At 31.1% G+C, this 26,096-nt stretch overlaps 3 protein-coding genes across 8 annotated transcripts; all 3 read left to right on the forward strand.

Moving 5' to 3' along the window:
* Positions 1 to 278: 278 nt before the first annotated feature.
* On the forward strand, positions 279 to 6,260 carry LOC105144633 (phosphoribosyl pyrophosphate synthase-associated protein 2). Of its 3 annotated transcripts, none has more exons than XM_011053644.2 (6): positions 279 to 554; positions 794 to 948; positions 4,335 to 4,743; positions 4,996 to 5,274; positions 5,345 to 5,491; positions 5,555 to 6,260. In XM_011053644.2, the coding sequence occupies exons 2-6, from the start codon at positions 872 to 874 to the stop codon at positions 5,711 to 5,713; spliced, it is 1,071 nt and encodes a 356-aa protein (XP_011051946.1). In that variant the 5' UTR covers positions 279 to 554; positions 794 to 871; the 3' UTR covers positions 5,714 to 6,260. The 3 variants fall into 3 exon arrangements, with proteins under 3 accessions (XP_011051946.1, XP_011051947.1, XP_011051945.1); XM_011053645.2 differs by having other exon boundaries at positions 804 to 948; XM_011053643.2 differs by having other exon boundaries at positions 856 to 948.
* Positions 6,261 to 6,403: 143 nt separating this feature from the next.
* LOC105144675 (Dynein axonemal assembly factor 5) lies at positions 6,404 to 18,630 on the forward strand. 3 transcript variants are annotated; one of them, XR_015547422.1, is made up of 7 exons: positions 6,404 to 7,222; positions 7,305 to 7,544; positions 7,627 to 7,822; positions 9,356 to 9,662; positions 9,774 to 10,755; positions 12,022 to 14,821; positions 18,575 to 18,630. XR_015547422.1 is itself a non-coding variant. In XM_011053729.2 (6 exons), exons 1-6 carry the CDS (start codon positions 6,520 to 6,522, stop codon positions 12,156 to 12,158), a joined length of 2,565 nt encoding a protein of 854 aa, XP_011052031.1. In that variant the 5' UTR covers positions 6,404 to 6,519; the 3' UTR covers positions 12,159 to 15,046. The 3 variants fall into 3 exon arrangements, 1 of the variants encoding a protein (XP_011052031.1); XR_015547423.1 differs by lacking the exon at positions 18,575 to 18,630 and adding an exon at positions 14,912 to 15,046; XM_011053729.2 differs by lacking the exon at positions 18,575 to 18,630 and having other exon boundaries at positions 12,022 to 15,046.
* On the forward strand, positions 14,678 to 25,046 carry LOC105144632 (rho GDP-dissociation inhibitor). 2 transcript variants are annotated; one of them, XM_087413471.1, is made up of 4 exons: positions 14,678 to 14,821; positions 18,545 to 18,730; positions 22,283 to 22,507; positions 22,687 to 25,046. In XM_087413471.1, exons 2-4 carry the CDS (start codon positions 18,547 to 18,549, stop codon positions 22,884 to 22,886), a joined length of 609 nt encoding a protein of 202 aa, XP_087269597.1. In that variant the 5' UTR covers positions 14,678 to 14,821; positions 18,545 to 18,546; the 3' UTR covers positions 22,887 to 25,046. The 2 variants fall into 2 exon arrangements, with proteins under 2 accessions (XP_087269597.1, XP_087269596.1); XM_087413470.1 differs by having other exon boundaries at positions 14,816 to 15,235.
* Positions 25,047 to 26,096: the final 1,050 nt, after the last annotated feature.

Below are 26,096 nucleotides of genomic sequence, written 5' to 3' on the forward strand. Positions count from 1 at the left end.
CTCACTTTTGTAATTTTCACCTCGTTTCAAGATACAAAATCGATTCCAAGATATACAATCGGTCTTCTGGGTGCCTCCGTATATCATCTTATTTGTTTACACGAAGGCACTCAAGTAACATTTCCGAATGCAATTTAAGTCTGTTCGCGTTTCATGCACTTTTTGCACTCAGCATCTTCGCTTTCTTTCTTTACAGCGTTCAAATATCTATATATTGTATATCCATCTCATTTTAGTTCCAAAATTTTGGGGGATTTAAAGTAATGCGAACAGACCTTGATTCTTGTTGAAAAGCTCCTGGAGTCATTATTGTCGATCACATTTGAATGCTACTCTAGATTCGGATCGCGAAGTCCACCTATGTCTTTGAAGAAATTAAAAAAATTTTTCAAATAACCTTCGTAATTGAATAGCGGTGATTATCGAACGATTTAACAGCGACTGAGGTGTGTCAAGTGATCAAATGTGGGAGTAATCTAATCAAGTTTATGGATACGACGTAATCGCGTTGTCAGAAGCGCGTGAGCTAAGTTTGATCAATTGTTTATCACGAGGTATATTGATGCATTTTCTATATGTATACACATTTCTTAGTTCTGCGTTACTCCAATAAATTTACCTGAAAACAAAATAATCTTTTTTTTAAATTATTAAAAATTTGTATAAATTATCATGTTGCGAAAGTTTCTATTGCTTTTTCGTAACAGTGAAACACGCAATTTTTTGCCTGCTCAATGTTTGGATTCGAACATTGAGAAAAGATCGGAAATTGATAAATTTACGGCCATAAAAGTTCTTTCCAGGTAAATATTTCGCCAATTTTTTCTCGAGTGTCTCGGCATCTTTGTTTCGCAGCTACAACAATTGAGCAATGGAAAAGCCAGTGTCGTCTGACATAGTCATCATCGCGGGTAATTCTCACCCGGAATTGGCAAATCTAATTGCAAGGTGAGTGGCAAACAATGGAATGTAAACATGAAAGCTAATCCATTTTTAACAGTGATATTTTGATGTATCATTATGATTGGGTTGGTACTTCTAAATGAGACATCCTTCTGATTGAGCTGAACTTTTACAGGTGATTGTTATGTTATATTGATTATTTATGAATAACTTATTTTTGAGTTATTTGTTATTTAAATGATAAAAATTAAAAGAAAAAAATTATGACTAAAAATAATTCTATTTATCCATATCTTACATTGGAGCATTTGCTAACCTTTTCAGAATGAGATAAAAATTATAAAAGTGAATCTATGATATTAATGTACGATAGATTTATTAATTTAGTAGTAAGATGAAAGATTTAAATGCTAAGATTTAAATATAAATATTTTTTCTAATGAAATAACTTAATATTTTAATAATACATTATTTGTAGTATAACAATAATATAATAATGTTGTTCAGGATGATTGAGTCTACCATATATTAAAATTATACCTAAATTCGAAAAGATTAGCAAAGGCTCCAATATACCAATATGCACATATTGGTAGAATTGGTAGAATTATTTTCAGTCATCATTTTTCTCTTTTTTATTTTTTATCATCAAATTGTAAAAAAAATCTGAAGACAAGATCTTCATAAATAATCATTATAAACCGTAACAATATTATCTATTAAATTTCAGCTCAATTGAGAGAAGATCCCATTTGGAAGATCATCCTACAATTGTTTTGCAAAATGATTTGTATCAACAATAGATCTGTTTTTTTTTCAAGAATAACACTTGGCTATGGTGGAAATAATTACTTCCACCATACTTGATGTTAGGTTATCAACAAAAAAATTAAAAAATTATGAAACTTTAGTGATACATAGAAGGTGTCCTGATATATACGCTATTTTTGTATTGTCCGATTTCACCCTAAAAGCAACCCATGGAAATTGATCTATTTTTTTGTGCTTGGTTTATTATTTACTAGCGAAAAGAAATAAAACAAAATTTTATAGAGTAATTTTTTAAAAATAAAATTGGTTGATTAGAAAATTTGTTTCATCATTAATTATTTAAAGAATAAAAATATATAAACACAAAAGCAAGATTAATCCACTTAAAAAATTAATTTGTTTCCTTTAGAGCTTGGCCGACTATCCCAAATTCCTTTAAAGGAGGGACAGTCTCAATTTTTAACTTTTCGTTCTATTTTACAATGCGTCCCAAATTTTGTCCCAAATTAAAGATTATAAATTGTTCCTTTTTAAATATAAAAATAATAAAATAATAAATTTTTTATTTATTTAAAAATCCAAATATAAAATGTGATTTCGTAACTTGATATTAAGTTTGTTATGATCTCATGTGATATTAAGTAGTATTAGTTATTTATAAATATAATGATATGATATTGTTTATGTATTTTCTTAACAATTATTTAAAAGTTTATCTATTAAAATTTAACGAAATTAATTTTACGACAATTAATATTGAATTTTTTATAATCTCTTTTCTGCAAAGGAATTATTATCCTATTTTAAAATAAATTCAGATAATGAAAGTAATATAGTACGTATCAAGATATTCTCTGTATATTGCAAAGTTGTATAATTTTTTAAATTTCCAAGTTGGAAAGCTTCCCTTGTAAGTTAATTTTTGCACTCAAGATATGAAAAAGAAAAAATTAGTATATAAATTAACATAATTTTCTAATTAATGCAACTGAAAGTAGTAGACAGTGATAATTTTTAGTTTGGAAAATTATTGATTTAAAATAGATATAAAATAATGTTATATTACCATAACAATTACATTATTTCTATATTATAATTGCTACATACATAATATAAATGTGTGCATGCATGCGTATGTGCGCGTGTGTAGAATTCTAAATTGCTTTATTTGGCAATTTAAATAAAAAATGTTATATAATTTTTTATCAAAATACAAAATTACAAATAAGCAAAATTAGATAATAACTAGTTAGTAGGTTAAAAGTTAAATGAAAAAGCTAATAACTTTTAACTTAATATTTAATTAATTTTAAATAAATTAATTTTTAACTTACTTTTAAACTTTAATTTATAAATTTTTTCTTTTTAAGTTAAAGTTTTTTTTATCTCTCTAAATGTCAATATTATTTTTTATAAAATCTTAATTATCAAAGAATTAGTTTTGAAAGAGCTCAATAATTAAATAGTGGGTGCCATTGATCATAGTGCCCAAAAATGAATATGCGTTGGATCTGTATTTAAGAAATGTTATCAATGTCATTGCGTCATGCTATCTTTGTTTTATGGGCGATAAAGAATAAAAGCTTTTTATTTGCATATCAATTTTAAAGAATACGCAGGCATGGCTAACACAAAGAAGAGTACAAGTTTATCTATATTTTAAAAAAGTTTATTTTTTTCTTTTATGATGTAAATATTAAAATGTAAAAATGCTTATATAAAAATAATAAAAATCATCAAATATGATAGGGAACGCCAACATGGTCAAAGTTAGATGTTTCGAATAATATATATATTTTTTAAATTAATTTATTTCAGATATGATTGCACACTGATAATTTTTCGAATTTTCAACAAACAGTCTGAAACTAATAATCCCTCCTAAATTAAATTAGAAAAACTATAAACTATATATATTTATTGCGTAAAATATTACCTCAACCAAAGTTCGAACTTCTCGACTTTCCGGGGCGAGTGTAATATGAGGTAATATGAGGTAATATTTTAATGTAATATGAGGTAATATTTTTGACAATAAGTTCTTTACAGTTTTTGTAATTTAATTTAGGGGGGATTATTAGCGTTTCAGACTGATTGTGTTGAAAGTCCGAAAAATTATCGACGCGCATATCTGAAATAAATTGATTTAAAGAATATATATAGTATTTGAAACATCTACCTTTGACCGTATTGGCATTCTCTATCGTATTTGATTCATATATACGGTTGTTTCTTAAGTCTTAATAATAATAAAAATCAGTTTTTATTGTACAAGAAATATCTTTGTTATCTTATAAAATTTACAAATAAAATATTGAATTCATCTACAATATATTATAATTGTTTTGTTATTTAAAGTAATCTAATTTTTAAAAATTAGATTTAATTTCTGATTTAATAAAAACAATGTTTTTCAAAATTAACTTTTTATTTAACTTTAATTAGTTCAATCTTAACTTTAACTGGATCAGTTTTTTGTTCATTCAATCTTTAATAGTTTGCCCAACCCTGCAAATAAGTATTGGTATAGATTTTAAGATATATTATAATTTGTTGCTTATCACTAATTATGATTAAAGTTAATACATTCAAATTGATTTGCTACAGAAAGGAAATGCAAAAGATATTTGTTGCAAATGTTTTTTTTTTTATGTTTAAAGTCGCTTGGGTGTGAAACCTGGTGGTTGCGCTGTATATCACAAGTCTAATCGTGAAACAATGGTGGAAATAGGGGATTCTGTACGTGGTAAAGACTTGTATTTAATCCAAACTGGTACAAAAGATGTAAACAATAACATAATGGAGCTTCTCATCATGGCCTATGCATGTAAAACATCATCAGCTAAAAATATTGTTGGAGTGATTCCATATCTACCTTATTCTAAGCAGTGCAAAATGCGTAAACGCGGATGCATAGTATCCAAGCTTTTGGCAAAGATGTTATGCACGAGTGGCCTAACTCATATTATCACCATGGATCTTCACCAGAAAGAAATCCAAGGATTCTTTGACGTTCCAGTGGATAATTTGAGAGCTAGTCCATTCCTTTTGCAGTATATTCAAGAATCCGTATGTAGTAAGATTTTAATATAACTATTATAAATTATTAATAATAATTATATTTTAAATCTTGGATTATAATAGCAATTTATTTTAAGCGTGATCAATCTTAAATTGAAATGACATAAATACAGATATGATATATTTTTCTTAATAATATCATAGAATTATATCTTTACTTTAAGATCAAAAGTTACTCCATGTCTGTGTTATTTTACATCAAACTTTTTTTTTATATAAATTATACCTTCTCTTTGTCAGATTCCTGACTATCATAATTCTGTGATCGTTGCAAGAAATCCAGGTAGTGCGAAGAAAGCGACTAGTTATGCTGAAAGACTACGCCTGGGAATTGCAGTGATTCATGGAGAACAGAGAGAAGCTGAATCAGACATGAACGATGGTCGCTATTCGCCACCTGCGCTAGCATTGGCCGCACGTACGATGGAGGTTGGCGTTGGTGTACCTTTGCATCCAGCGAAGGAAAAACCACCTATAAGCGTTGTTGGAGATGTTGGAGGACGTATCGCTATTATGGTGGTGGGTAAAATTGCATTTTGCATTTATATTGTATCAGATTAACGATTTGACGAGAGAAATAAATTCGCAGGATGACATGATAGATGATGTACAATCGTATGTAGCAGCCGCCGAAGTACTTAAAGAGAGAGGAGCTTACAAAATATATGTCTTAGCTACACATGGTTTGCTCAGCTCGGACGCTCCTAGACTCATCGAGGAGTCTCCGATTGATGAGGTAATAACATTAAAACATTAGTTTACATTAATACAAGGAAACGTTTCTATGAAATTTTTCCAGGTCGTTGTAACCAACACGGTTCCTCATGACGTGCAGAAGATGCAATGTCCGAAAATCAAGACTGTTGACATCAGTATTCTTTTAGCAGAGGCAATTCGACGTATACATAATAAGGAGTCGATGTCATATCTGTTTAAGAATGTAACCTTGGAAGATTAGAAACTAGACAATTTTACATGAAAAATTACACAGTTTAATTGAATAAATGACGATTGAAAGTCACGTAAGATTCAATGCCGGGGACCATGTCCAAAATACATATCCGTCTCTTAATTTTCTACACTATTTTTATATTTCTCCAATTTATGAAACAACAGTGAACGTATAAACTAATCCCTTGCGTTCATCAGAAAGAAGCTAATTAACTAAATGTTTTAATACATTTCTTTTTGTAGTTATCTTTTCTCTATAGTACATATTAGATTAATATAAAATAATCAATTATGAAGACGCGCGTGCGTATTCAAATACTTAACGTCCGCAACGCACGCGTATATCATTTCATCTTTGTTTGAAGATGAAATGATGTTGTTGACGTTAAGTGGAACGCATCTATAGTTGCATAATAGAAATTGTACAATTTTAGAAATTCTGTAAAGTCATTATAGATGTGTATTCTATGCTTATCAGTGATCTAGTTCTAATTTTATTGTATGATTAAAAATGTATTTTAGATCAAGACATAATAAATATATTTCAAGATAAAGATTTTCTACAAATATTTTATCAAATAAAAAGAAATGTTACAGAATACGTAAATTTATAGCATCGATAATTGTGTCCAAAAACCACAGTTTATGCCACAGATTATGTAAGAAGAGGAAATCAATCCGAATGAGTTTGTTGTCATGGAGATACACATAGTGAATCGATATATTTTCTTCTATATTCAGTAAAGTTCGTATAGAGAATTTGTTATCATTATCATTTTGATTCTAAGAGAAAGAAATCCATTTCAGATAAATATGGCATTGGATCTTGAATTAGGTAAGATTACCGTTTCGTTGCAAGCAGATGAAAAGAATCGTCGCAAACAAGCGCTAGAGGAAATATTGAAAAATATATCTCAGGAGCAAATATCAGGCAGATTAGATGACTTCGTTAAAATATGGGAAAGCATACATAGATTTCTAGTTAGAATCATGAATGATAATATGGAGGTGTGTCGAGATCTGACCGTAGGAATACTGAAAATATTTTTGGAAGCTCTGCCTCCCGATGACAAGTATATAATGTATATTATACCTATAATGTCCAGACGTTTGGGCATGCAAGAATTGATCGAGCCGTCAGAAGAAGTACGACTGAAATGCATTTCTCTTCTACGAACGATCATTTGGAAGTATAAGGATTTATTGGCACCACATATTCAAGATGTGACGGGAATATTGACACGTACCGTTACAGATAATTATCCGAATGTTAAAAAGGAGAGCTGCAGATGTATATCAGATTACGCAAAAATTCTATCGAGGCATTTTTATTCACAATCGGAATATTTAATAAAACCTATCCTGACCAATTTTATGCATCAACACTACAGAGTTCGACTCGCCGCTGTTGAAGCGATAGGCGATGTGATTCAGTATGGCAATAGCAAGTCAATGGAAGAAGTGGCAACTCCTTTGGCACAGAGACTTTTTGACCAAAGTGGGATTGTCAGAAAGGGTACGTTTCATATAGTAAACATTTAACATGATTTTATATAATTGTATTAAAACTCTGCTCGTAATTGCATCAAATCTTAAAGCTGTAATTGAAGTCTCTGGCCGCTGGTTGATAGAGCTACCTGACAGATATGGTTGGTGGCACAGACTTCTTCCCCTAATTATGACAGGATTCCACGATGAACTTGCGGAGATTCGTGTAAAAGCAGCTGAGATGTGGGACACCGCAGGAAAATTGTACATACAGGAAAATGAAAATGACGAAAAGTTGAAGGATAAAATGGACTTTCTTACGGAAGAGTTAGAGCATTATCCTCCAGAGAGTAAATTAGTGTTGAAAATCACAGTCAATCATTACAGATTAATTATCAAATTGAGAATCAAATTATATAAGATCGTTTTTAGTTTCTAGACCGAATTTAGGATGTCGTGTGATTGCGCAACAGAATTTTTGCAAACTTATTAATGGTATCAGTGCCGAACTTGGAGATTGGTTACCAGATATACGTATGCGTTCTGCGCAGTTACTCAGTATACTGATATTAAATGTTGAAGAAGATGTTACACAACATATTGAAAAGCTTTTGCCACCTATGTATCGGTAGGACTTACTTTTAATTATTTACTAGAAATTAGATAAAATTTAGATACAGAAATAAAATTTTAAAAACTTTAAAAAAAGAAAAATTTTTTAAAATAAGAATTTTATTATTGATCGTACATGTAAGAATACAATCAATAAGAAACAAGAATTAAAGGCTCATATAAAGATGAAGCTGGATTTTTAAATTGGAAATGCTTAAATAATTCAATGTGAATTTATATATAGTATATATGTATACATATATATATATATATATATATATATATATATATATATATATATACTATGTTTGTAGTCATTTTGAACTGTGCGCCGAAATTTTATCAAGTTTAAAAACGCAACTAAATTACTGAAATAATATCACAATTAAATTTTGATACTCAATAGGCACCTATTAAAGAAATCTTATAATATATTGGAAATCTGTAAATAGATTTATTTATTGCGAAAAATATTACCTCGGCAGAGAGTCAAACCTGGATCTCTGGTTTTCTGTGCAAGTCTTAAGCTTTTAGATTAATGAGATCGAAAATTTTTATTTAATGAAATGTGAAAATATTATAATTATAACTATAATTTTTATAATTACTTGAACGATTAAAATTAAAAATTATATATAAACTTAATATTTCATGTGTTGTACGATAAAACTTCTCAAGCTTATTGATCCAAGACTTCTTTGCCCTGCAGTCAATAAAAAAATTTGAAAATTCTTGTCGTACAACACATGAAATATCGGCTTAAGAATTAATATATAATATATTACAAATAACACTGTCCAACATGGATTTGAAACCATGAACGGAACAAAATAATTTTTACAGATTTTTTTGTCACTAAAAATAAATCTATAAAATGAAATTGTTTTATCACATAATATTTTTGAAAAAATGTAATCTAAAAGTGCCAAAAAAGGTATTTTTAAACTAAAATATTCCAAAAACGTGACATGACAAAGCAATTTTACAGATTTGTGTGTTTTCAGCGATAAATGAATCTATAAAAATTGTATATACCTATTATATTAGCTGTTTTATGCAAGAAGTAACAGTTACAATGAAAAGAAAGGAACTTCAATCCATATTAATAGAAATTGTTCCAAAATTTTGTCACTTAAATATTTTCCTTTTACATCATTAAAATAGCTAGTAAAATCCTATTTTCTATTTAAATAATCGTAATGACAATCGTGAAAATCAATTATCAAAATTTTAGAAAGATTATTCATACTTTTAGAAAGACAAAAAAAATTCTATCTTAGACTAAAGTTAATAAATTATAAATTAATGTACTTAAAAAAATTAATAAAATTAAAAACTTAACGTATTTGAAAATAGCATTAAATTATCAACTTTTTTTAACTTATTTTATATTATACGCACACATAATAATTGGTGCATAATAATAATTGGGTTAATTACGCGCACACACACTTAACTGCTAATTTTTTAAATAGTCACCATCTTACTCTGCAAAATTATGTTATAAGTGACAAAACTTGTGAAGAAATCTAATTATGACTCGTTATAGCGCCTGCAATGATGAGGATAAGAGAGTCATCGATTGCGTGGAAACTGCGGCGCGATATCTGGGCTATTTCGTACAACCCAAAATTTACTGTCAGTTGGTGCTTCCTACTCTAGATGAATCCCCGACGATCGGACACTTACGTGTTTTTGCAGCGATCATTAGCGGTAGCGAAAGAAAGCCTCTATCACAACAATTGGACAAGATAACGAGCTTTCTGCAGCAACCGGATATCTGTCAGAGTAAAAAGAGCAACTATCAATGTCAGATACTTTCCTGCTGTAATTCTCTTCTTGTAGTTTGTAATGAGGTCTGAATACAATTCTTTTTTCGTACACACACATCTATTACAATCATTTGTTCACTTTAAAACTTCTTTCTGGATTAATTTTTGGATTTAATAATGTATTATAATATGCAGGATTGTAAAGCGGTAACACAAGCTTTATTCACTGTAATATTCACCACGTACGCGATGAGTGTGGAGCCCTTCATTCAGGAAGAAGCCGATAGGCTCTTGGAGATACTCGTCAACATAAATTCACTAAAGAACATTGACGATCTCTTCTGCAATCACATGAAACCGTTGATAACATCAATTCACAATGATTGTGTCTCGTGGACGGTTTACAGTGCGGAATCGCAAATTTTCTGCGCTTGTTTGAGCCGCAACGAAATCGCCATATCGCATAATATGGACCTTGTGTTACCCATTTTTAAAAAAACTATGAGTAAGGATGCCGATCCTGAGTTGAAGCTGCGGCATTTTATTCTACTTTCAGAGTACTTCCTGAACAATCAGAATTTATATTATTGTATCGAGGAACCGCATAGATTTGTGAGCACAATTATCGAGGAGTTGATCATGCCTGGACTAATTTGGACCGCCGGTAGAGCAGCTGAAGCCATTCGCACGGCCGCCGTTTGCTGCCTCTGCGCTATTCTACAAAACACAATAGTTAATCCCGACAAAAAAGACGAGATTAACAAAATGCAGTTGTCTACGAATGAGGAAAACAAGGATTCTAGAATATCTATAGCGGAGCAATTCCCGTCCATCTTCGACAAGATCGTGCCTGTTTTAATTAGTCTGGTGGACGATAAAGCAAAGAAGACTCGACTGTATTCCATGCGCGCCATTTGTCTGTTAGTAAAAATTGGACAGAGATTGTCCTGTCTAGATGACGGACATGTACATCGCACGTATCCAGTGATACTGAAGAGACTCGATGATGGCTGCGACGATGTTCGCTACGCTGCAGTGGAAATGCTTGTGGACGTATGGAGCGCTGTTTCTAAAGATTACGACATTGTCTTCAGTAAGAGTCACATTGATGCTCTGTACACGACAATGATTATTCACTTGGACGATCCGGAGTCTCGCTTCCAAGAGATAATGTTAGGTAACCATCAACAGTTTTGTTCTTTCTGTTAGAAATGTGCAAATTAAACTTTTTTACGCTAAATCGATTCAAATCTCATTTTTTTTTAAATCTAAATCAAATCTAATTTTTACCTAAATTAAATCGTTGCAGTATAACTTTTAATTAACAACATAATTATTATCAGATGAAATTATAAGACATAGATAATAAAAAGATTAATAAGAAGAATGTAACAAAAAATATGAATTATAAAAGATGGAAGATTGTTTCTCTTATTTTAATGTTTGCACTGAAAATTAATTTTTAAAAATGAAAAGAGAAACAATCCAATGATCTTGATCGATTCAGAGCAGTAATATTCAAGAGGTTTTAGTCATTGGTGAGACACCTTGGATAATACTAATAATGGCGGTATTGTAACTTTCAAGCCTTATAACTTGAAAAATACTTAATGAAAATGAACTTTATTGTAGCATTTTGAAAAGCTTTTGACATTGACTATTTGATTCTGGAATCAGAAAGAAGAATAAGTTGTCCAATTAAAAAAAATCAATGTGACCTTGATGTGATTTTGGGGACGCCACCCAAGATCAAATTGATAAGATAATTAAATAGATTTTTTTAAAACCTACAACTTTTGTCTATAAAACATTTTTCTCAAAAATATTTTCCGAGATATTCAGTCGGTTCAAAACTTGGTGGGTACTGCATATACAGGGTATACGGAAAACGGACTTCTTAATATCTTAAAAAAATTAACGTTTCTGAAAGAAATATTTCATACAAAAGTTATAGAGTTTTAAGGCGTATTACATAGTATATTAATAATAGAGTAGCCTTGGATACTATTATTACATAAAAAATCACTTTAAAACTTTTAAATGTAAACCCTAATCTTTTTTATTGCGTATTCTTACAGTTGTTTTCGACAAAGGTCAAATTATGAGATTTGAAAGTTACGATATTAGCATTATCTAGGGCATATCGTATAGATTGCCTGATTGGATTTATATGGCATGTGTGTGTACATATATGTATGTATGTATCTTTCTCTCCTCCCCTTTTCTGCGTGCGTGCGTGTATAAGATTATCAATATATGTAATTTATATTCGAATATTTTATTGTCAGATTGAAAATTTTTAAATAGTTCGTACATCTCTATTCTGTCACGTTTTTCAAGATAATACGAGTAATTATATTTCATAAGTTTCAATTTAATGTAATGCAACTCTTAATATATTTCAATACATACATTTTTTACAGTTTTAATACTGTTTTTCCAGACGCATTAAAGCGTGTTGCACACATCTATCCTGAGCTACTGCATCAAAAATTGTATAGCTGTCGATCAAATTTCAGGAACAAAGCAGGAGTAGACGCACTTTTGGAATATTGCCAAAGTATATTTAAACAAGATTAAATCTTTTTTTCAAATAGACATTTTTACAATCCGATAGATATGTGTTTTAACAAATATAAGTTATATGATCTTTCTAGATATAAGTTTTTCTATCATACATGTTGAATCAATTAAGAACATTGAACTGCTTATAAACATAACGCCGTAAAGTATTCAGTCTGATACAGCAAGTTATAGATTAAATTTTTTTTTCTCCCAAGTAGAATTATCTTTAATTTATACAAATTATATACACAATTGAAATTAAGCTTTTATTCATACAAGTTCGTATGCTTTAACTCAAGAATATCTTTGTACAATATTTGGTATCATAAAATATTATTGATTGTTTAGAGGTATATTAAGGATTTATGCAATTGTACTATGTCAAACGAAAAGGTTCTTTGAAATATATTGCAAAATTTATAAAAAAGTATTGTTCAGCTGTGGACACTTATTACTCAATATGATGCCAATTCTTTTTTTTTTTAAATTAATTAAACTGTTGCTCATTAAAAAAAATTATTAAACTGTTGTATAATTAAATTGAGGGTCATAAAATTATATTGTGTATACAGGATGTCCCAATAATTATTAGCACCTGAAATATTTTAAAATCTATAATAAATCCCTTCATGTCATGCAATTTTGGTTATACAAATTTTTCTCTGGACCTCTGGTTCTTGAAAAGAATTGTATGCGAAATTCTAAGAAAATACGTAACGTATATGTAACGTATACTGTAGTATTTCTTTAGACTTGTATAAGTTTCTTGTCAAGAATAAGGGCTCTGGATCTTAGACTGGGTTTTCACCTAAAGGTGCTTTTTCATGCTGATGCTCGATGCTCATTTTCAGCGCCAAAATAAGTGATCAAAATTGATGCTTGATATTCGTCGATTTCTATGACTTATTTATTGACGCCGAAAACAAGCGTGAGTATGAAAAAACACCTACACCATAAAATTACATCTTGAAAGCATCAATTTTGATTACGTGATCTATTTTGAAGTTGAAAACAGAGAGAAACTTGAGAGACGACATGACCTGCCAAAACTGTGTCTGTAACTGCAAAATGCCACCACGCATTACTGCCCTCTGACAAAGTGAGTCATGTCCTTTCTCAGATTTCACTCTGGGCTGCGTTCAGATTTCCCACCCGGGTGCACCCAGAAAGCGTTCAAATTCCTTTATTTTTGGGTATGGCCAATAAACTCTCCTTAAGGAAATATTGAAGCAAATTATCGGGACCACGAAGAATAGAAACCAGGTAAACGTATATGAAAAATTAAGGAAATACTATACTACAGTACATTCCCTAGCTTTTGTAGTAGCGCAATACTTTTCTTTGAGGGTCAATTGTGGATTTTGAAATGAGGTGAAAATTACAAAAATGAGCAAAAGTTACTAGGTATTGATCAATTAAATTATAAATATTTTAGTGAATATTTTAGTGAATTTGCATACTTTTGTATTTTTTTACTTTATTTCAAAATCTATAATCGACCTTCTAAGCCGAAATGCCGACAATTTTCTTATTGGCTATTTCGACCGCCATTTTTTATCTAGTTGTCTGTAGTTCAATAAGTGCTTAGTAATATTGCTATATGGTTAGTGCGTTCGAGGAGACGCTATTAGCGCTTCTGTTATGATTCTTGCACACTGGACACGGAAACATTTACCGCGCGTCAAAATTTAACACAGTAGCCAATGAGCTTACAGTTCCTAACACGCTCATTGGTTACTACATCACATTTTGCCGCGCGACAAGCATTTCCGCGTCCAGTGTGCAGGAACCATTATAGTTGAACGACAGGGGAATATTCAATTGTAGTTGGTTCTTAGGGGCTCTACATAATAAAAGGAACAGGGGCCTTATTCTTGAAAAGTATCGCATACGAAAATTAAAGAAATGCTATAGTATATGTAACGCATACTATAACGTTTTCCTATAGTTTTTCGTATGCGATTATTTTCGAGAATAGGGACCCAGGGAACAGAGAACAGAGAATAAGAATTTCAACCTATCAGAAATCATGTATTGTGGAATATACAGTTTTTGGTAGATTGAAATTCTTATTCTCTATTCTCTATTTCCTGCTCCTTTTATTGTGTGGAGCCCCTTATATTTTGCAGCAGCGGTTTAAACCTTCGATGGAAACTAGGCCAGTGTTACTAATCCGTACAAATTAAAATCGTGTTGCTTAGGGGTTTTTACCAACATTACATTACCAACATTATTAGGGGGTTACTACCAACATTTTTCAGTGTAGTTTTTCGGAAAAATGTCATGTAACCCACGCATGATGTGCATGATACATCATTTTATCTTTATAGTTCACCGAATGTAAAAGAAAAATAAACTAATACATCATGCACCTAATGCGTAAAACGGAATGTATTATAGCTCAGAGCTTTACGTAATGCAGCCTGATGCGGATGCGGCCACAAGAAGTACCCGCCCTTCCGTTTCCGTGCGCACTGCGCCGACTGCGCGCCGCGACGCCATGTTGTCAGTATCTTCCGATTGGCGAAGCGTGAGACGGAAGAGTAGACAAACAGGAATTAACAATCGGCCGCCGATAATCTGATACGGATTCTCGTAAACGCCACAGTCGGTCGTATTATCATAACTTTCACAAGTCGCTTGTCAAGCCGAGCCGAGAGAGTCCGAGAGAGTCGACGGTAAGTGCTGAGCGGTGAGCGCTGTGCCGGGTACTCGAAGTGTACCGGACGAAGCGAGTAATCATTGTCACCTCGCGTTCTCCTCTCCAGGCATTAAGGCGAATTTATCACGGAACTCTTCGTCTCCCGGAGAAATTCTTTACGTTGAAGTTCTGGTCTTTGAAGCCGCGCCGTATTACGTCTTTTCGTTCTCTTCTGAAAATGAAAGAAAAAAAAAACATAGAATCGAATAATTTGAAGCTGATTTCGGATTTTAATAGTAGAAGTTGCGCGAAAATGCGCTTTACTTGCAAGAGCGAATGACAAGAGTTGCGATTAGCACCCTTTTCTGCGCAGAGATCGATCGCGGAAATTACATTTCCAGTTCTGCAAAAACAGATGAGACGAGAATCGTAAAGAGAATAATGAGAGCGAGTGAGTATGTGAGTGAGTGAGTGAATGAGTGTGAGAGAGAGAGGGAGAGAGGGAGAGAGGGAGAGAGAGGGAAACAGACCGAAAGTAGCTGAGAGGACCTCCAGCTGATCATCTTGCTCCATTTCCCCATGGATTTACTTGCCCTGTTGTATTTGGCTGCATGTTTCAAACAAAGCGAATTCAATGTTCTTTGCTTTATTGTTCTCTTTTCTTTCGACGTGAAATCATATCTATTTCATTTTAAGTATAGAAGGTATATATTGGATTAAGGAAAAAGTCCTTTTACATGTTGTTAAAAAGATTTTCTCCATCAATATCTTCGTTAAAAATGATCAAAATTTAAATTTAGAAAAATAATTTTATAGCTTGAAATCTCTATTTTCGAATGGTTACTATACTTTTTAAATTCTCTTTTAAACCTCTTAACCGAGATTCAACTTATTCCTTATCTTTTTTGCAATTCTAGAATGATTAATTAATTCTAAAATGATTAGTTAAATACACATACCATGTATATGTTTACATGTATCGCTGAAATCAAGATAATTTAATAGAAATTCACTAATTATAGTAGTATTTTATTAATACATATAATGTACCATTCAACAAAATTAAAGACTTATTCCATTCTGTAAAAATAGACACATTTTAAGATAGAAGAACTTCGTCATCGTATCGAAATATAATAAAAATCGAATTTAAATAAGCATTTTACAGCTTGAAATCTGTATTTTAGAAAACGATCTTATTGATGTTTTATGGAGTTACACGAACATAAATGAAGATGTATCAAATCTCAAAATTTTTTTACGTAATTTGCATAGTTCCACGGCGCGAATTAAAAATTGTACACAAATACGGTTTACAGCATTCGAAAAAGTGAATCTTTATCTTTAAATTGCTTTTTTATTAAATGATGATTTTTTTTTATCGAGTTATTTAATATTGAAGCAAAAAAGGTTTTTAAGACATAGTATAGACAGTTAAGGTGTTAAGGTATTAAGGTGTTAAGGTGTCACGAAGATACTAAGTAGTTATATCTATCATATTTTTCCTAATGAAACTAACTCGAACTTGAGTTTTCGAAAGTATCCACATTTGAGCGAAGCGGAATATGCGAAATGTTGATATTGGTAGAAATTCGTTTCGCCAGTTTCTTATTTCTGCAGATCCTCATTTTCGCGTCTCATGAGAATCCTCTCTTACGCTTTTCAGCCCTGCTATTCGTGATTGTTGCGACGCGTCACTGCCACTATTTTTCAAATTTTCGAAGTTTTCCTCAGCAGATTCTACAGTGTCCCAAATTTTTTAACACACCGCTTATAGGAAAGGGTAGAGCGAATTAAACTGAGTTGAAAAGTATCATTTTACATTTTAATTCTTAACGACATATTAATGTTTAAAGATTATCAAATAAAATTCGATGATCTTTAGAAATTAATATCTCGTTAATTATTGCGACAATTGCGACAATTGTGCTTACGTTTATCTGCTCCCTGGTGAAAATAAAAATTGGAACATAAGTCAAATGTAAGGGGAGAGTAACACAAGTAAAATGAAATTTTTAGGAGGCGAAAATTGAAACAGCGAAATGTAAAAGAGATGTTTACGCTTTTTCTACGTTTCATTGTTTAATTTTCACATTCTAGAAGTTTCGTTTATACTGTTACTCTCCCTTTATATTCGACTGTACTATCAAATACACGCCTATTAGGAGTGAGCGCTGGCTGCACAGAGATTTATTTACAAATGACAATAGTTACAAGTTATGCATGGCAGCAAAAGAAAACAACTTTCCGCGCGCCTAGTGACTATGATCGATAGGTATACATTTAGATATGTGTGAATCTGGCGTCTCACTCGATGGAAACATTAAATGTTGAGAGTTCTGAGTTTATTTTCAATAGTTTTATATAGGTTAAACAAATAGTTTCGACCATTAAAGCCAAGAAACCGAAAATGCAAAATGAGACGCCAGGTACACACCGCGTCAACAACTTTGTCTAACGAAGAACACAATTTCCAGACACAGTTTCTTGTAGAATTTGAAAAAATACATAATTTTAAAGAGAGTTCTGACGATTAATATCGTTATTTGGATTTTTAAATAATTTTTTTCTTTTCAAAAATGGTCTTTATAGGAACAAAGATGGGACGCTGTCCGATTTTAAATAATTCTGATAGTCTATGATAATTCTCGTGTAGTTCTGAATGTATTCTAATGCTTTTCGAAGAGTTCTGATCATTTTAACTATTTATTAATTTAAAAAATTTTTTTATTTTCATTTTTTTATTATTTTTGCACTGAAAACTCATTTTTATGTAAAAATGAGTGTAAAAATGAAAATAAGAGAAACAATCTCCAATGACCTTGATCTTAACAAATGTTATCCAGAACATAATCCTGAACAATAAGAAGTTTTAGCCGTCGGACACCTTGCGTAATACTAATGCCGGTATTGTAACTTTCAAGCCTTATAACTCGAAATGTACTTCATGGAAAAATATTTTATTATAATGTTTTGAAAAGCTCTCGAAATTAGCTACAAGAATATTTAATGAAAAATGGGGGGTTCCATTAAAAAATTCAACGTGACCTTGCCCTGACCTTGACGATGCCACCCAAGGTCAAACCAATGGCACCATTTTATATCCCCCTCGAAGTTCTAAAACTTTTGTTTGAAATATTTTTCCCTAAATTACACTGTTCAAGAGATATTTGAGTTGTGTGTGTGTGATCGATTAAAATTAATTAAACTAAATCTGATGCTTATTCTTTGATGGTTATTCTTTGTTTTTCAATAGTTTAAACAGAAGTTATGTTTAAACGTTTATGAAATAAAATAAATTGAAAATATTAAAAAATTCATATTTAGGAAATTAATGAAGATAAAAATCTAAAAAAATAACTGAATACATATTTTAATATCAGGAATATATTAAAAAGTCAATAAAAAAAAATCGGCAGAGTTGATGACGAAGGCCATCGATTTGGTGGAATGCATCATATGTATATATATATATATAGTTTGTTTAAAGTATAAATATTAACACAAATTTATACAAATAAGATACATCCTTAGATACATCCTTAACTATTGCGAAAATTGCAAACTGATAGAGAACTAATTGACTCAATTTAGTCCACTCTACTTGCCTACAAGCAGTGTCAAAAAGTTTAGACCTTGTATATCGCACAATATCATGCATCTTTTGATCCTTTTTTTTTGTTTCTTTTCTCTTTCTCGCAAGTCTTTTTATATATATATATTTATATATATATGTATATCTTTCCTGGTTTGAACATAGCGATGTCTGACTCTACGGGTGATCATGTAGATGCGTTGGATGAGGAGCCGGACGTGGAATCCAGTTATAAGCCTCCACCGGAAAAATCCATCGAGCAGATCTTGGAAACGGATAAGGAAGATGAGAGTTTGCGCAAGTATAAAGAGACGCTTCTGGGAGAAGCAAAATCCGGCGGCATTGTAATAGGTGGGCATTTACTTTTATAAATATATGTATAATCATTATCTATATATTATAGTAGATCAGTTGTGTTCGAAATTGTTTATAAGTTATCTCGCTATTTGTTCTGGCCTTTTTATCTCCGCGTTTAATACTTATATTGGATTCTATAGTATTTTCTTTCTTGTTTTAAATCATAACTGGAAAATATCTGCACATTTTGACCTTTTTGTTTGTTTTCACTTCTTACGCACACAATCTAAATGCGCCGATCAGCATTTAAAGTGCTTCTACATAATTTGTAAATAGGAAAACGTAGTTCGCAAACGTAAACGCAGAATGAAGATTGTTTGTTTTTTCATTGCATGCAATTGGTTCTCATCTGTGTCTTGCATGTGATGGATCATCGTTCTGCATCAACATTTGTGAACTATGTTTTGCGATTTGCGAGATATGTAGAGGTATTCTTAGACTACACGCGGGATAGTAAGGGATAGCAACCAAGCTGAAAATCAATTTAAATGTGCAGATATTTCTTCGCTCTATTTTAAATAATAATTTAGGTTATACATGTTTTAAAACAGGCTTGTCCGAAATTTTGAGCTGAAACGCTTCCACTTCTCCACCGTCTCAGTAGAACGACATGAGGCACAAATAACAAAAAATAGAGCCGCGTTCCGCCTGAATTCAATTCGCAAACGTTGTTGCAATATGCAATGTTGCAACATGTTGCAGCAATATTGTTACAAACTTTTGTGCTGTAAAGAACATTCATATTGTATATAATAAGAAACGAAAATGCTTGAAGATGATCGCGGATGGCATCATTATGTGTCACAAGCAGAGAATGAGGCAAAATAAAAAGCGGCTATTATAATTGCAAATTGAGAGATGGGCTCCTTTACTCTACAACGCTTAGACAGAATTCAGGCATCTATCCTTTGTTATTTACTCTCTGTTTCGCTCTACAAGAGGTGGAAGTATTGTATTTCGGTTCACAAATCGAGTTTTGAACAGGCCTGTTCTAAAAGATATTTAAAGAATTATATGATATGCATATTTATAATTTTAATAACGAATTAAAAATTGTCATATTTATACTTTTTTGTATGAAAATGTTGTATGACGTCATTATTAGCCATCAGTAGTTAACCACCTCACCTTATTTGTTGCATCATATTTGCTTATTTATGTGTTTAATCTCAAAACTGTGTTATCCACTATTATTCCATAATATGGAATATGTGTATTATACACAAGATGTCAAAAAAAAAAAACTCAAAGAGACATTATAAAATTCTGTTTTTTTTTTCACAAATATGGAAATACAAAAGATTTTCGTACCGGTATCAAAAAAACCGGAGCGAGAAAAATGAATTTTTAGTGCAAAAATAAAAATAAGAGGAACAACTTCCAATGATCTTGATCTTATCAAATGTTATCTAGAGCATGACCCTAACCTACATTAGTAAGACCCTAAATATTATAATAGTAGACCCTAAACAACATTAGTGTTTCATCAAGACAAGATTTCTTGTCTTAAATTTCCAATTTCTTGTTTTGGTCTTGTCTTGATTTAAGACAAAAGCAAAACAAAATTTCTTGAATTTCTTGATTTTGAAACACTAAACAACATTCAAAAGATTTTAACCGTTGATCGGACGCTTTGGGTAATGCTAACGTCGACACTAACTTCCAAGCCTTATAACTATTTTGTTATAGTATCTTGAAGAGTTTTCAAGATAAATTACAAAAATATGCAATGAAATGAATTCCCATTTTTTAAAAAGTTGATGTGATCTTGATCTGATCTTGGTGACGCCAATTTTGACCCAAATCCTAATGTTCATTTAAGAAAGGGAGTTTTTCCAAAAATTAGGAAGCATTAACTATGAGTTTAAAAAAAAAACTGTGAAATTGAAGCCACAGTTGAAGTCAAAAGATCAAGAAAGTTATTACATTCGTAATATTTTGGAAGCTTGGATTTTCGAAAGTGGAAGATTTCAATTGCCAATGAGACCTGCAATATTCAAGAATAGGAAAGTGAAAAAATAGATAAAATTAATTAATGTCATAAACGGATTTAAACTGATAAAATTGATGTGCGAAATCAATTGACTGCAGTCCAATCATGCGCAGAACTTGTTCAACTTGGAAACTTGGAAAATCATTGTTAATATTGTTAGTTTATAAAATTCGACACCAAAAACAATATTCCTGTACGATATACTCGAGGTGCGAGGAATTTTTATCCTCCGAAAAAATTAATGATGAAACAGAAGAAAAGTTACTTAAAAGCAACATTAGAAAGACATTTGTTCTTAATAAAAAATAAACCAAAAATGTATATCGGACTTCCAGCTAATGGATTTATAAATCTGTTAAGTAAAAAACAAACAGCGTAATATTTGTTCAACTTTATCGAAAATAAAATTAAATGACATGTTTTCTCGTTTAGATAGTTTATTTTAGATTCGATTCAACTATATGACCAATGTCATATTTCGCCAAACTTTACCGGTATTAATCGTCCATTTAAAAAAATTATTAATCTGGCCTATTGCTATATCAATACGAAGGAATTTGTCAAGGGAATTTCTTGGCAAATGTACAATCGCGATAATAGATTGCTTTGAAATTGAAATTCAAAAATCAATCAATTCAATATATAAAATTATTGCTTGGTTGGAATACAAAAAATATTTAATATTTAATATTTTTACAACACTTGATTATATTTTTTGTATTCCAACCAAATAATAATTTCATATATCGGATTAATTGGTTTTTGAATTTCAAGTTCAGAACTTATAAATTTTTATATCGGAAAATTTTGGTGGAAGAATAAGCGATGCTGTAATAGTGGAAATAAGCTAATATTTACAGGAATTTCTGAATGGCTGTGCTGTTATGACAGATCGAGGATTCAAGTACATCGATCATATGCAAAAGAAAAAATGTGTTAATATGACCATCAAGTGTATTGAGCGATAAAAAACTTTCAAAAGATGAAGTATTGAAAAGAATCGCAAGTCTTCACCCATATTAATAGAAAGGATTATCAGAAAAATAAGAGAATTCAGTGTACTCAAACTTCATTCGGGTATTCACCTTGTTGAACATTATCGATGATGTGATAACAGTTACCGCAACGTTGATAAATCTTCAAGAACTTATTATTAAACAGTAATTAACTAAATCAATCAAAATTATTCTAAGTAAATAATAAATAGTAAAGAACAATAATTATATTAACAGTATCATTTATTATAATTATTTTCCTTTACAAAACCTATAAAAATGTGTGCGTGTGCGTGCGTGCGTGCGTATGCGCACACATGTTATTTGTACAATGTTTTTATATAACTAAGGCTAATTTTATTAATGTTATTTTACAATGTGCTTTTTGTTTTCTGTTTCTTGCTGTTTGTCTCTTGTCTTATTGATCAAAAAGGTAAGAGACAAACAGCAAGAAACAGGAAACAGCATATTGTAGAATTAGCCTTACACTTGGATCCCTTTACAACATATAGTAGGCGTGACGTGACAACATTCTAAATAATTATATAATTCTCGTAGATCCTAATGATCCTAGAAAGGTAATAGTGAAGAAATTGGCATTATGCGTCGCTGATCGACCGGATATGGAATTAGACTTGACTGGTGATTTATCGCAGCTAAAAAAACAGACATTTGTCATCAAGGAGGGCGTAAGCTATAGAATCAGGATCGATTTTATTGTGCAACGCGAGATCGTGCATGGATTAAAATATGTTCAAAAGACTTATCGCCTTGGTGTACCTGGTATGATATTTATTTTTTGTATTTGAATATAATGATGTCATTCTTAATAATTACAATAAATTCGATTGCTTGTGTGTTAATGCTTCTAATGCAAATTAGGAGTTACGGGTAAATGAAATATGCAATAATTAGAATATGTAGCGTATGATAGAATTGTACATTTTTTACCTTTGTTACAGTTGACAAAATGACACATATGGTAGGCTCGTATCCTCCTAAAACAGAGCTTCAGTCTTACACTACTCCAGCTGAAGATGCGCCAGCTGGTGTTGTAGCGCGAGGCTCATACAGCGTTAGTTCTCTCTTCACAGACGACGACAAGCATGAACATCTCAAATGGGAATGGGCGTTTGAAATCAAGAAGGATTGGAAAGAATAAATCGTCTTTTGAAAGGACGATAATTTACAATTCCTTACTACTTTACGAGTAATAATTAAGGACGTAAAATGCCAAAATGCAATTGGATGGATGAATTTTAATATTCTTTAGTTGTGGTTGATGTTGCCATAAGAATTATTTACATATATTTTAAGTAATAAAAAAGGAAGAGAATATAATCGGTATTTATTAAGGTTTTCGTAATTGATTAGATATTTGATTATAGAAATAGATTCGAGAATTATGAAGAGTACACACACACACACATACACACACACACACACACATATACACACACACACACACACACACACACACATACACACACACACACACACATATACACACATATTTCACCCTAGTACAAGCAGACACCAGTAGTAGTGATTTAAGCGATACATGATGTGACAAATCGATATATTTCCGGACAAATGAGTATTAGATGCATAGCGAGTGAAAAAACAGTAAAACACAAACGTATAGTATAATCAACAGTTGATTTATACATATATATTATATATACACAAATAAGGTGTCTAATAATTATAAAACTTTCGTATAGCGGCAGAATGGACTAAACCGAGTAAAAAAATCCCTGTATGTATATATATATATATATATATATATACATATATATATATATATATATAAGGGTCAACTGAAAAATTTTGAGCCTCAATGAAGATGGCATTACTCATCAAAATCATTCTGGTACTACGATCGTACATATTTTGAAAGACCTGTGAAAATTGTACCCATTTTAGACGCTCAATTGATGCTTGACAGTCATTTGTACCAGTCGATGTCAATATTTTTATAAAAATGAAAAAAATCGAATATCGTGTCATGATTAAATTCTTGCATTTGAAAGGCAATACGCCTGCGCAAATTAAAGTCGAGTTGGACCTTGTTTACGGGAACTCTGCTCAGTTCAGGATCATTTATCACCATGAACAGATTGGCAGCTTAATTTAAATATGGTATCATACCAGCTTGGCTAATTAGCGTTTGAAACGGCCAACAACTGTGATTATCACCGATAATATCGAAAAAATTCTTCAAATCGTAGTGAACGATTGTCAAATCAAAGTTAGAGAGATAACAGAGGCTATGGGCATATCGAAAGAACGTGCTTGTCATATATTGACTGAAGAATTAGGCATGCATAAACTAACCGCGCATTGGGTGCCGCGCTTGCTTGTGGACCAAAAACCTATTCGAATGAACATTTCCAAGGCCTTGGAGCGGTTTAAGCGAAACGAGTCTGATTTTTTGCATCGATTAATAACTGTTGATAAAACTTGAATCGGCTACTTCGTTCTTGAGACAAAGGAAAAGTCAAAATAGTGGACTGGGAAGGATGCACCTGTTCGCCAAAAGACGAAGGTTTTATTGGCCAGGAAGGTGATGGCAATTATTTTTTGGGATAGTCATGAAATTGTGTTCATCGACTATTTTGAAAAAAATAAAACAATAACGGGGGTGTATTACGCATCATTAATTAATTGACGAGCTGAAGGTAGAAATTGCGAAAAAAACAGTCGCATTTAGAGAAGAAGAAAGTGCTGTTTCATCAAGATGATGCACCGTTCTCACATTTCGACGATTATCATGGCAAAAATTCATGAATTTTGGTCGAATTGATTGACCACTCACCAAATATTCATCAAGTTTGGCCCCCAGCGACTTTTTCATCGAATGAGCAGGTCATTGTATCCGTAGAAGACTAGTATTTTGCAAAGCAAGACACCAGCTATTATTTGAATGAGTTAAAGGGACGGCAGCACACACACACATCGCTGGTGGAAAAGTGTATTAACTTAAAAGGAGACTATGTTGAAAAATAAAACTGAATTTGATCGAAAAAATATTTGTTTTTATATTAGGCTCAAAACTTTTCAGACGATCCTCGTATATACACATATGTATAAAGTAAAAAGTGCTCTAAAATTTATATATTTGTACAACATGGTTTTCGGAGAGCAATCAAATTCTGCTCAATATTTTGTATGATTATCATACATTTGACACTATACAATGTATAAAATTATATGCTAAATATTTATTATTAAAAAAAATTGGTAAAAGATGGTTGCAAGGAAAAGCCAGGGTAACTCTTCTATTTTTTACTTCTATAAAATATCTGCAAAAAATATTAAATCTCTGAAAAGTAGATTTTGACTACATGTATTATATACCGACATAGGCCGGTATTTATCTACTAATAAGTCTATTCTTATTTTAAGACCGTCTTAAGTAATGTTTTCCCTGATGGAAATAAATCGCTAAAATTGACTATAAAATCATTGAAATGAGAAATGAAAATGATTGAAGTATTATTGAAAATATTTCAATAATACTTTTAATTATGAAATACTATGAATTTTAAAGATAATGAATGAAAATTAATAAGAGTGAAAAATATTGCAAGAATGAAACTAATGTAAACATGTTTAATATTCATCCTGATTTATTCAAAGAAATTGAACACTGAATTAAATTGAAATTGTACTAAAATTAATGAAGTGTAATGAAAACTAATGCAAATATATTTAATATTTATACAAATTTATTAAGAGAAATTGAATACTGAATTATATTGAAATATTGTGAATCCTAAAAATAATTTTTAAAAATGAATAATAAAAAGCAATGCAAAACATATTATATTAGGTGTTGGAATTAATTCGTAGCGTTTTTTAATGAAAGAATGTTATTTATTTCACATGAGCATTAAAAAATACATTAATGAAAGTACTTCCCATCACTTGTAAAACGAATTAATTCCAACACCTAATATAATATTTTTACAATTTATTGTACACTGAAATATGTTGAAATACTATACATTTTTAAAAACATTAATGAAAATTTTAAAAGATAATGATATTGAAACAAAATATACATTATTTTTATAGATTTATTAATGATAATTACCAAAAAAAGAAGTAGAATTAAAATGTTGGAATTAATAATTGAAAAAAATACTCAGTTTGTGTGCATTGAAATGAAAAGCATTGAAATTTGTTTTTCTAAGAGTGCCGCTAGATGGTGTCGGTTCTCGTATGTAAAATTTAATCGTGCTCTCTCTTTTCTATATGACTAAGTTTATATGGGTTACGTTCCAAAACTCGACTTTGTTGATCCGAATATCATTCTATTGTTGTTTATCGAATATTAAACAAAGATAAAAGATACTCTGAGTTGGCA

Source organism: Acromyrmex echinatior, chromosome 14 (assembly GCF_024713525.1).
Source record: "Acromyrmex echinatior isolate Ae372 chromosome 14, ASM2471352v2, whole genome shotgun sequence".
Classification (NCBI taxonomy): domain Eukaryota; kingdom Metazoa; phylum Arthropoda; class Insecta; order Hymenoptera; family Formicidae; genus Acromyrmex; species Acromyrmex echinatior.

Coding starts and splice junctions, on each gene's coding strand:
- LOC105144632 (XM_087413470.1), top strand. CDS start 15,121: ATGACAAGAGTTGCGATTAGCACCCTTTTCTGCGCAGAGATCGATCGC. Junction 15,236..18,544: donor AAAGAGAATAATGAGAGCGA/GTGAGTATGTGA, acceptor GTTTGAACATAG/CGATGTCTGACTCTACGGGT. Junction 22,508..22,686: donor TTATCGCCTTGGTGTACCTG/GTATGATATTTA, acceptor CCTTTGTTACAG/TTGACAAAATGACACATATG.
- LOC105144675 (XM_011053729.2), top strand. CDS start 6,520: ATGGCATTGGATCTTGAATTAGGTAAGATTACCGTTTCGTTGCAAGCA. Junction 7,545..7,626: donor AGAGCATTATCCTCCAGAGA/GTAAATTAGTGT, acceptor GATCGTTTTTAG/TTTCTAGACCGAATTTAGGA. Junction 9,663..9,773: donor TTCTTGTAGTTTGTAATGAG/GTCTGAATACAA, acceptor TATAATATGCAG/GATTGTAAAGCGGTAACACA.
- LOC105144633 (XM_011053644.2), top strand. CDS start 872: ATGGAAAAGCCAGTGTCGTCTGACATAGTCATCATCGCGGGTAATTCT. Junction 5,275..5,344: donor GACGTATCGCTATTATGGTG/GTGGGTAAAATT, acceptor ATAAATTCGCAG/GATGACATGATAGATGATGT. Junction 5,492..5,554: donor AGGAGTCTCCGATTGATGAG/GTAATAACATTA, acceptor AAATTTTTCCAG/GTCGTTGTAACCAACACGGT.